Below are 11,869 nucleotides of genomic sequence, written 5' to 3' on the forward strand. Positions count from 1 at the left end.
TCTGACCATATAAATGTTTCATTGCAAACAACCAATCTATATGAATCAATTGGTTCTTTATAGGATAAAATTAAATGCTGAAGGTGCTGTCATACCTTTGAAGACATCAGCTTGTTGCTCTACAGACTCCCGCACCATCTTCCAGAAGCAGTCAGCGACGGCCAGACTCAAGTTCTTTGTAGTCACCTGGTGAGCTTTCAGCATGCCGTCCCTAGTTGTGCACACAAATTATTTCTCAACTCTGGAATTACTTATTTGATGAACTTTTAGAAGCTGCATATTAGATGGTATAACTTGCCTGAGTAACCTAGAGTTCTGAAAGAAGTCCTCTTCATAGTCTTTGATGGAGTCTATGCTTTCAGCACTGCTTCCTGGACACAAGCAATTAGCAATAAAAAGTATGAGCAAATAATTTAACATAAATTAGCGACTATTCTATGCAATGCTGTGTGTTACATAATGTATTTCTATCAAATAGTGACCGAGTCTTTTATTTAGCCCAAAGGCAGAAGGCCTTTATTTGAGAGCAGGCTTGTACTAAATGTAGCCTTCATTTAGTAGAATACGTGTCATGCTCATGTAGGAAGGCTTGCTGCTCTGCTCCAGTTCGCACTTTAAAAATTACTGCATTTGCATTACTGCATTTCTCTGAATGCATCACAGAAAACAATGACTTCCTTATGGCAAAGATGAATGAGACGCCTTGTGATTCCCTGCACATGTTCTTTGTTTTAACAGCAGGCATCCCTGAATGCTTTCAGCTTCCCTCACACAGGGAGGGTCATCTACCTGGCTACCTACTTCACCTGCTGTTTAGTTAAGCTAACGTGGAGATAAAACATTTTAAAACAAATTTCTCTATGGAAATGTGACATTATTGACCTAAAAGTCATCATTAAGGGACACAAAAATAAATGTAGCATGCTGGAGTTCACAGTAGTGGACGTCACCTTTTCCTGTTACAACAGCAAAGTAGCCCAGGGCTTTCATGGGAAACAGCTTGCCTTCCACTATTTGCTGAATCTGAAAAAGAAGATGGCAAAAAAAACAAAAAAAACAAATATGACTGAAATTCTCCATCCTGTTGTGTGCACACTGTTTTCTGAAACCAGGTGCTGACTTGCCAAGGAAATCTAGTTAAACTGTAAGGATTTAGCACCCTCTTGTGGTGTAGTTGCAAATTGCTCTAATCACACTGCAATAATTGCATGATGAATCAACATGATCACTTTTAAGAAGTCATTTTAACACACTGATCACTAATGTCATGATAATGTTGTTTGGGTTTTTTAGGTGTCAGGAATCATTAGGTAGACCTGTATTTTTGTCACTACATGAAAAAATTAAAATAAAATAACTGTTAACAGTATAATTTTTACCTATAAAGTAACTATTTTACAACATTTTCTTAAATGGCAAAGACTAGTTACTCTGCTTGGGCTGGCCAGGTTCTTCTCAGCCAGGTCCACTTTGGTCAGGACAAAGATGGTCCTCTTTCCCTGAGGGTCCATCTGGCTAACCAGGTCTGTTACAATGCTCCGCTCTGCATCCACACTGCCATCTGGACAACGAGCAAGAGGGTTAGTCCACGTAGAGATCACCTCTTCTCTCACTTTGATATGTGCTGGTTTTATTACTGTAAATGGAAACATATGCATATCTTACCCTGAATACAGAGGATGATTGCATTGGGGTTTTGCATGTAGGCCTTGCTGATGCTGAAGATGGTTTCCTTAGTGTCTGTTGCCATGCCCGCAGTCACCGTCTACAAGACATTAAATAACTTTTTAAGACTGCAATTTTTACAAAAAAGTGAAATAGTGACTCTGACAGCAACTTTTACACTTTAAGAAAACAAATAATTTAAAAAAAAATCAAAAATATATCTATTAAATATTGGTAAATCAATATAGGGTAAATTATAGAAAAAACCCAAATGAAATCCTAATACAGCCAAAGGAATTTGAAACATTATTATACGCAGAATATAGACTTACACTGATTACACCCGGTAAGTCAACGAGTACCATCCTCTGGATGCCAGGCCCTTTAACGCTCAAGGATATTGTCTAACATACAGAACAGAAAACATCATTTCATGAAACACTGCAGAAAAAAAACTTTATGTATAAACTGAGTATTAGTATATGCACAACCTCAGAGCTGACTGTCTGTCCTTCCTTCACACTTTTCCTCATCCTCAGCTCAATCTCATGCCTGAGAGCAGCCAGCTGTGGGACACAGGAAGAAAGAGCACAATAAATACTTTAATGAAACAACTAGCTTGAAGTTGTAGTTTCTATCAAATGGATGGATTGAAGACTGTGTCACTTACATCTTCCTCTTTGGTTAGGTCAAACTCTCGGCCACTGTCCTTGAACATGGCCACGTGGTGAGGGCCTTCACTTAATGTTACCTACACAACAGAGTTTTTATGTATTTAAAAAAAAATAGTCAATGTTGGTTTAATTTACACTCTCAGAATGCTTGTGTGACAACACTCAAAAACATCTTTGTTGTTCCTTATGTAAACCTGTTTATGATGACATTTTCTGACCATGTTGTGAAAAAATATTCAATTAAATAAGGGCCATATGAATATGAAATCTTTCACACACACGCGAACCACACTGGCCACACACACCTTGACGGGAGAGCGTGTCATCATCTCTCCTGAGCCCCTGGGAAATATCCTGGCTTGTGCTATCATCTCAAGCACGCTGGTCTTTCCAGCACTCTGATCGCCCACCACAACGACCTGAAGCACAAGTTTAGGAAGAGGGTGAGACCACACAAAGAGACAGGGAAAGGTAAACAGCTCAACCAAACAGCATTGGGATAATGGAAAATGAAACAGAAGGCCTTCTGTGATCCAGTAACAATAAATGCAAGTTTGGCAACATATTTACAAAGTTGTGATGCACGCTCAAAATCATCCATGTAAGGAAATCCCAAAAAGTTGATTCGTTGATTAACAGAATCAACCTTTCGGGTATTTAGGAAGTTGTTTGTAGATTTTTATGAGTCAAGATATCAATTCTAACACACACACTCAAAAATGACACAAAAAATGTTGTTTCTTAAAAAACACACAGATGTTCAACAAATAAAGCTCATATGTACCCTGGGTAGGTGGTCCTGGGTGTTGTAGTTGGCATCATAGTCCGACAAGACATCCAGGACTTCAGAATACATATCAATAAGGGATTTCTACACAAGGAGACAGAACAGTAATTAATTATCAGTCTTTGAGTAATTAGCTGTCACAACAAAGAAGAAATGGAGAATAACTAAATCTATGAAAGGCAACACTTTTTTTTATCATTAACAGATATTAATCATAATAAAATGTAACTGCCCAACACTCTGGGACCTATCTGGAAAATATTCCAGATATCTGCAATGCTCACATCTGAAAAAGCAATCCCAATTAAAGTAAAATCTAGACCAGGAAAAAGAGAATCTGTATGTGTTTAATATGTTCATAACCCACCTTCACTTTCCTTTGGTGAATGCCCTTGTCGTCTTTTTGCAGCACCACCTTCCTCAACTCTTTATTTTCCTTCTCCAGTCTCTCGAGCATGCGCTGATATCTTAGCTAATGGACAAATAGCAGTGTCAAAACTAACAACCAGAAACATTTCAACATTTACATTTAAGCAAGGAGAATGTAAGTCACAGCTACTGTACCTGAGTGCGCAGCAGCTCTTCTTGGAGCTGGTCTATCTTTTCTTTGTCAGAGGACTAAAGATCACAGAAGAGACAAAGAAAAAAAAACAAAACAACAACAAACGTTAATGCTTCCTTTCTCTTCTGAATACAAGAGCCAACCCCACGACTCTCACAGAACACCTTCAAACAACTGAACTCCCACCGGCATCATAAAGGCTCAATCCGTGCATTCTGTCTACGGAGAGAGTTGAAAGTCAAGTTAATGCAAGAGAGTTACACAAATTTCAGGCACATACTATCATTCTGGCATCGCTCAGCTTCAATCAACACACTATGATTCACAAACAGGCATAAATCACAGAGTGAACTTAATCACAAATTCACTGCCATTACAGCTTAATTTTAATGATTGGACAAACTGTATTTTATTTTGTATATTATATATATGCAACATGTTTGGAACAATGAGATGTGGGACAGGAAGCAGGAGGCACAGCAGACATGGACAAATGATAGAAGAAGAAGAAAAGGAATTTAAAGACGCGCCAAACTATTTCATTAAAAACTATTTCTATACTGCACAACAGGGGTAAGAAATGTTCTTCAACTTACATTCTTGCAATACATAGCAAAGATTTTTGAAAAGCTAAGAGATCGCTTCATTATTTTTAAGGAGTTTTAAGGAGCTCTTAAAGAGCTTAAGCGTGTCGATGAAGTAAATTGATAAAGAAAAGTTAGATCCACTCATGAGAGTTTAAAAAAAAAGTGTAGCTCACACCATGCGGCAGGTTTCACTCCACTCCATGCAGCGCTTCTGCACAATAATGCAGTACTGCTGATGATTATCCAGCCACTAGCGTGGGAGAATGACGCTGGCTATAGTCACCATTTCTAGCAAACCCAGCTGTTGTGGTCCATGCAAGCCCTTTCAACAGCACACTGGCAAAACAAACTCAAACTACACAGTCAAAGAAGACGACTGCTTTTTAATACTGTAGAGGGTGGAATAAAATCTGCTGACAGGCCAATTTATGTGGACTACAAGTTTAACAAAAACAAATATATATACACCAACTTTACCCCAGCTGAAAATCTTATGAGGTCACCTTGCTACAGTAACTGTTTAGTATACTCGTGTGTGGTTATTTTCACACTTTTAATTGTGCCTATCAGCACCGCCGAGGTAAAGAGGCTTGAACCTTTCAGAGAGGAACCACTGATTTTCAACTGGGTGTGAAGTTGCTCTAGTGTTTTTTTTTAAGGTAGCGCTGGCTGACATCACTTAGTCCAACGATTTAAATCTGCGCTGTAGCTATAAAGCTTTAGGAGTCTCTTGTATGATAGAGCAGATCTAAGCGGGACTGGACCTTCACCTTGCGTGACTGTTGAGGGGGGCTGGGGTTCGGAGCAGGCTCTGACGGTTGGGGGCGTGCACTACTGGCTGCAGCGGCCCGTCGGACCTCCTCCTCGTGCCGCTGGATCTGCTGCTGAATAAGAATGAGCTCGCCAAGCAGACCCTGCTGAGGTATGTCATAGTGAGAAAAAGGCAGGAGGCGCAACAAAAACATCTGCAGGCCACGGGGCAGGCCAGCATTACAGGCCACTGCAGTAACCCAACACAGGGCTACAGCAGAGGGCGTCTGTCTTTGTCTCTGGGATTTATTTTGTTTTTGAGTCAAAATTAAACTGTATTAATTAAGGGTTGTCATTAAAACGAATCACAGTCTTTGGCTGTGTTAATCTTGCCACCATCATCAGTGTAACCAAGCAAAGTCAGCCTCTCCTAAATCCAAAACACAGAGATGCTGAACTTTGTCAGACTGAAGGCAGAAGAGGCAACTAATACGACAACCAGTGCCTCTCAGCGAGTGGCAGCAACTGTGATACTGTTGCATTTGCTCATTATTATGCACCACTGAGGATTTTTGGCTATCTGCTCATCATGAGTGGGACAACACTTTGCCTGAAGTTCATAATTCCTCAATAACACAACTTCTGTAAAACAAGTTTCAAGTTTTGACCAAAATGTTTAGATGTGCTGCAAAACAACGTTAAATGGACCTGAAAACAACTGGTCGGAAGTTGATGATTAACCAAGCGAAGCAGGCACTGAGATATCGGTCAGGGTGAAGCACAAAGCAAAACAAAGTCCCCACCATGACATATGTAAATTGTGTGCATCTTTTTGCTTTTTCACTCTGTGAAATGTGCAAATAATATAATAAAAAGTGGTGTTTTGTTCATGTTGGAGACCATGATCATAGAAAAAGTAGGGAATAGGAAAGTTTTGTTTTTTAAAAGCACCTCCTAATACTCCAAGTCGCTGTCACTTTCCTTTAAACTTTCGAGACTGTTAAACAAGCACACTTATACACAATCACATACGTACACACATATACCACACATACGCATGCAGACACAAACAAGGTAAAAATAGATAAATAAATAATAGGACATGGATGCGCTGAAACATAGAAAACAAAACAAACATACATACAAAATACAAAACATACAAAACAGCACAAGGACAACAGAAATGAAATAACTGTGTAAATAAGGAAATAAAGTTAAAAGAAGCAACTATCCACCGACGTGAGACAACAGTCAATAAACTTCTCACATGTTTAGCAGTGTGTGTAAGAACTTGCAGTTAACACTTTGATTTGGTGCTGTACAGTTTGCAGGTACAGGTTTAAAACTTTGAAGATCAAACTACTCTAGCAGCACTTACAGACAGCTTTTTGGCAATTTACCATCTTTAATTAACACTGTTCTTGTACAAATTTTGTTCTCACTATTACACCTTTATATATCTGTGTACTTGGCTGGTAAGATTGTGTTTAACTCACCTTTCACATTCAGAAGAACTCACTGAATCAAAACGAACCCCAAGTAGTACACTGCTAAAGACTATGGCCCTCAATCGCTGCCAGGTCTTCAAAGCACATTACATTTAAAAATGTAAAATTTTTTTGAGTAATACAAACTAACATTTAAGTTTCTTGGGGGGCATTTTGATTTAAATGATCATAGTTCTTTTCCTTGAAGCGAAAAGTAGCAGACAGGAGCTGAGCGAGACCAAGCTGTGTCAGAGTAAAGAAACGAAAAACTAGGAAGTGTGAGCAGATTCTATCTACTTGCCTTTTTGTACTGCTTATCACCAGCTTCATGTGCGACTGCAGCAGAGGAATCTGTGGCATTTAGTGGAGGATCACCTGAAGTTTCTATCAGAGGAGACATAACAACCCAGGATAAGATTACTAATGCAAATACATAAATATTATTACAAGCAGCTTAAACTAGGAGAGTTGTGACTATGGCTAAAAGACCCCCGATAGAAAAATAGAAGAGCAGAATGACTAAAATTCAAATGTCTGGAAAATGTAGCACTACATAAGTTTGTCAAGCTATTCAGGAACGTATAACAGTCTGCTAATCATCAGACAATTTAGCACAGCTAGGACTAGATGTTGAAGCACTGAAATACTGTAAATGGTTCCATCCGTTTGACGCTGACGTCTTTGACTCTGATTAACTTCCATACCTTGTTAGAAACACAGTTTTAGATGGACAAAAAGCAATTCAAGAATTGACTTCTTTAAGATCTTTACATTTAATTTTCTAATATTCCTTTGGCACCTAATCAAAACTGGTGAAATTAAGTTTTCAAGACATGTTATGACAATGCACAAGGAAAACTCTACTAAGCAAGAGAATGAACATGTACAGAGAAAAATGCAGTAGCATTGGGAATAAGTATTTTGATTATATCAATGGACAAATATTTTTCCTGAAGCATTACAGGTACATTAAGTGTTAATAGTGCGTGAGTAAGAGCCAGAGACACTCCCTGCTGTTATGATGACTCCTTGCAAAGGCGTGGTCACATCTGTGTGGGAATCCCTTCAGGTAAATATTTCACATACTGTTGTGCAATGAACTACCTTTATTAATCTTAACCCATTTAAGGGTTACATTATTGTTATTTAATTAATTTCAGCTAATTGTTTGGATTGATTATTGGAATCCATTTACATCTTAATCAGCTTTGTGTTCATTTTCCAACCATTTGAATAACAATAAGTTTGAGCAAAACAAACCTGCCCCAACGATTAGTGATGAAAGAATGATAGAAGCAAAAAACCCAGGTGAGAAAAAAGGGTGGAAGTCAAAGGAGGCAAAGAATACACAACACAGTAGGACAAAGCACAGCCGAGGACAGTCCGGTTTAAAGAAAGGAAAACGGAAAAGGGGAGATACTACAGGTAAAAACAATGATCTGCATTTATGAGCTCTCCAGACCCTTTCTGTAGATTTTTCTAAAAAAAAAAAAAAAAAATTGTGCTCTAAATTAACTACGGAAAGGTAAACTTCAAGGTTTCTATGAATTTGGGGTGACTTCAAGATGCAGTAGAGAAATCTTCTACCAATTCAAGTAAAGCTTAGTCCAAGATTAGACCTTTTAACCCTCGTAGTTACACTTACTGAACTCGGTAAATAGTCTGAACAATGACAGCAGCATTTAACTGCATATCCCAGGAAGATGCTCTGCTACCGCCTTCAGAGCCAAAATCATGGCCACCATGCCAGTGCTGTGGCGGGACAATTGTCAGATAGCCACAGAAAGAAAAGAGGGGAGTGGGCAGCACTACTGAGAGCTGGGTTTACACACCTAACAACAGATGCAGACCAGAAGCTCCTTTGACTTCACTACCCAAACTCACACCTGTGAAGAACGTGGAGGACAACAGGAGGGTAGGGGGGAGGAGAAAGGAAGAACAACACAAGATAAAAATCATAAAAGACAGAAGCAAAGGGATGATGGTCAAAGCAGGGACACAGCTAGCTAGATGATGCATATTAATACAAAGATACTGCTGTGCCAGAGCTTTAAGTGACCTAGCTAATTAATAGGAAACTGTTAAAATTGATAAGAACACCCTCAAATGGGCGTCATCTTGAAAAAAGCCATAAATGTTAAATTTATCATTAGTGGCTTTTCATTATGAAAGCATAACCGATCCGTCATAATTTGTAGGCAGAATATAATATTTGGTATTTATTTAAACATTAATGCTGATGTACGATGACACAAAACATGATCAAATCCTCATCCAGTCAAAATGCCTCCTACACAATACTCAGTGAGGCTCATTAGTACAAATCTAAGCTTTCATGTTCCCAGGAACAAACTTGTACTGTAGTGAAATTCCTTATCACAGGAAACGTCATACAGTTTACACAATCAGTTTGTACAGATAATGTTTTTAAATGAAAGTCATAAAATAACAGACATGTATACATTTATAGTGGTATAATACCACACATAAATGCTGCACATGGACCCATCTAAATGGTGACACCATGAAACCAAAGTCAGCAATAAAACAAAATCGCAATTACTGGAGGGTTCAGTTAATAAGGAATCATTTAATAACCACAACCAGAGGTAGAAAGGGAGTAGCAGAAAAATCAGCAAGTAACAGGATACAGAAGTCTACTTGCTCATTCTGCTCAGGTCCCTTAGAGGTCGGAGAGACCAAAAATGCAACCCTTGGAGTATGTTACAGGTAAGAAGGTAGAAGAGGAAAGCAGGTTTGCTTCAGTGAAGCTACTGTAACCTTCATTCTAAATCCTGACACTCAGATGTCTACACATGCTATTTTTTACAATAATATGTAATTGCATTAAGTGAATGCTGATGCTTTGTTTACTCACCAGAGGTGAGGAGGCTTTTGAGGAACGTGAAGTTCTCCCCAATTTTGTCAAAGTCGGGTAGTAGTTTGGCTATTTCTTCCATCTCTGGTAGAGCTTTGGCCAGTTTATCTGCAGGTGAAAATGGATAACACAGTCAGGTGGAAAAGACAGAGCTGCAGCTCATGATACAGCTGGTGGAAAACAATGTGAGGGATTTAATCATTATTGTTTGTAAAAAAAAAAAAAAATTACCAAGATCTATTTGTTCACTCAGTTCCCAAACAAAATCAGGAATCACCCAGTTGTATTCACTAAAATCAGGCAGCATTTCCTTCCACTCATCATAGGTCTGGTAGAAAACAAACAAAAAAACCCATCACCGCTTCAGTATGTTTAACAGTTTTCCTGCATCTCACATGACGAGCAAAGCACAACACTCTGACCTTCTTAGCTGTATACCCTCCTCCCACTGCACTCCCCAGCAGAATATATCTGAGCTTCAGCAACCGAGCAGCAAGGCGAGCCACCCAGAAGTTGCGCTGCTGCTGGTACCCGTGGCCCCCAGAGCCCGGGGGAGGCTTCGGCGGCCGCATGGGCAACCGAGACATGGAGGTGAAATAGCGGGCTGCTGTGCGATGAGGAGGGCGCTGAGGGTTGCCGTTTCCAGAGTAACGGTGATGGATAGCACGGGAGAGAGGGTGCAGCTTCTGCAAGGGTATCCGAAATCTCACCCCCATGTTGTTGGCCACCAGGTTCTTGCAGGCCACGCTGAGATGTCAGAGGTGTGGATGAAAAAAATAAAGACACCTCATTTACACAGAACAGTTACAAAAGCAGTCATTTTTGTTCAAGGTAGCCCCAATAGACTGCAGCAACACGCAGGAAAGCAGATGGCACACATTTTCAGGTTTGACATTGAACGTTATAAAAAACCCAGTTTATTACAATAAATCACTTAACTAAGTGTACAGATACAGTTAACAGGGGTCTGTCAATCTATCGTTTTTGTTTTTAAATAACGCAGCTGCTGTACACACTCAGCGACCGAGCTAGACTTTTAGCCGGTTTATGCTAGGGTAACGTTTATGCTGCAGTAGCACCGGCAACATAAACCAAACGCACTACACACGTAGACAGCCGTGATAACTCCTATAATATGTGTCCTTTATCTTTCTTACTATGACATGGGGCTGCTGTCATCTACACAGAACCAGCTCGGCCGTCCTGAGCTGTCAGAGGAAGCAGCTTCATATGTGCTCTCCTCACACCGTAGCTAACCCTGGCTTCTGTTACCTTCATTAAATGCAAACTCACCAGGCAGCTCTGCTCCCGACACGCAGCATGATGCTGTTAAAGCAGCTTCACGGAGATGTCGTTCAGATTCACTATTTAGGTACAGTTTAATTCATCTTCCCAAACAACACACATTTGCTTGCCCGTTGTGGCGGCTCACTAGCTAACAAGGACACAATCGGAATGACAGTCCACTTCCGGTGAGCGGTTCCACCGCCAAAAGAGCACTGACAAAATAAACGATGTAGTGAATTGGTTCCTATACGTACCTCTGCTATAATATCTCTTTTCAAATGACACCCTCGTCGTCTGTGTCGGGATTTTTAGGGATAACCATAACAATGTGCACTACATAGGTTTAGGAAATAAAGCTGCCATTATTTCTTCTTTTTATACTGTGTTTTCTCGATTTTTAAATGTCTCTATAGTTCAATATAATTCAATGTTATTTATGTAATGTCAATTGACAACAACAGGTGCCTCGGAGGCTACTAGAGCATGCACCTATAGTATAAGTTTGACCATCCTAGATGACTTCTTTTTTAGTCATTACATTCACAAGATGCTCAGAAAGCGTAACTTTTCAAATACCTCAGGCTTTCGTCTCCATTTCCCTTCCTTAAGGATGGCTTCTTGATAACCAGCCTTTGCCCATTTCAGATGAAGCTTCAATGAACAGTGGCTCACACGGATCTCAGGTTTTTGTTGGATTTTTCCCTATTTTTTTTAAAAAATGCATACGGTCTATGTGATGTAGATCGGACAAGTCGAGGAAAAAAGAAGTAACAGGCCTGAAACTCTTTCCTCAGTTTTTTAAAGAAATACTGCACTTCACGCTGAGATATTTCTAATTTTCTGGAGAAATTGCCTGTTAATGCAAAAGTACCGTTTCATGCCTCGCAAATTATTATCTCCGGCATTTTACGTAGATTCAACTAAAAAGAGGGTTGAAAAATGCGATGGGCTGCTTGCACCTTGCCTAAAACGACCATTTTAATTTGGTTCTTTACCAAGTTGTCTGTTACAAGCAGACAGCATTGCTTTACCCTTTGAGTTAAGTGTCTTTTTATGCTCTAATCAGTCATAGCCCAGTATAAAGAAAGTCTGGCTCCTTGGAAACAAAATATAGGTTATGAGAGGTGACTCAAGACTTTCGCACAACACTAACAAAAGTAATATATTTTAAAATGTTTTAATTTTACATGCA

At 39.5% G+C, this 11,869-nt stretch overlaps 1 protein-coding gene across 4 annotated transcripts in view; it reads right to left on the reverse strand.

Annotated features, from left to right (window-relative positions):
* opa1 (OPA1 mitochondrial dynamin like GTPase) overlaps positions 1-10,884 on the reverse strand; it is a 35,509-nt gene extending 24,625 nt beyond the window's left edge. The window contains exons 1-19 of one of the 4 annotated variants that reach the window (XM_084954262.1): positions 10,684-10,884; positions 9,813-10,137; positions 9,622-9,718; positions 9,391-9,498; positions 8,345-8,398; positions 6,814-6,896; positions 5,046-5,189; positions 3,691-3,744; positions 3,494-3,598; positions 3,124-3,210; positions 2,645-2,758; positions 2,336-2,416; positions 2,157-2,231; positions 1,998-2,069; positions 1,666-1,765; positions 1,431-1,561; positions 951-1,023; positions 299-371; positions 96-211 (exon numbers count right to left, since the gene is read on the reverse strand). In XM_084954262.1, coding sequence (XP_084810388.1) covers positions 96-211; positions 299-371; positions 951-1,023; positions 1,431-1,561; positions 1,666-1,765; positions 1,998-2,069; positions 2,157-2,231; positions 2,336-2,416; positions 2,645-2,758; positions 3,124-3,210; positions 3,494-3,598; positions 3,691-3,744; positions 5,046-5,189; positions 6,814-6,896; positions 8,345-8,398; positions 9,391-9,498; positions 9,622-9,718; positions 9,813-10,137; positions 10,684-10,712 — 1,921 coding nt within the window. In that variant the 5' untranslated portion in view covers positions 10,713-10,884. The remainder of the gene's footprint in view (positions 1-95; positions 212-298; positions 372-950; positions 1,024-1,430; positions 1,562-1,665; positions 1,766-1,997; positions 2,070-2,156; positions 2,232-2,335; positions 2,417-2,644; positions 2,759-3,123; positions 3,211-3,493; positions 3,599-3,690; positions 3,745-5,045; positions 5,190-6,813; positions 6,897-8,344; positions 8,399-9,390; positions 9,499-9,621; positions 9,719-9,812; positions 10,138-10,683) is intronic. The other 3 variants (XM_084954263.1, XM_084954264.1, XM_084954265.1) reach the window with 3 other exon arrangements.
* Between the last annotated feature and the right edge of the window lie 985 nt (positions 10,885-11,869).

Source organism: Perissodus microlepis, chromosome 15 (genome assembly GCF_051167445.1).
Source record: "Perissodus microlepis isolate ML-2025 ecotype Zambia chromosome 15, ASM5116744v1, whole genome shotgun sequence".
NCBI classification, from domain to species: domain Eukaryota; kingdom Metazoa; phylum Chordata; class Actinopteri; order Cichliformes; family Cichlidae; genus Perissodus; species Perissodus microlepis.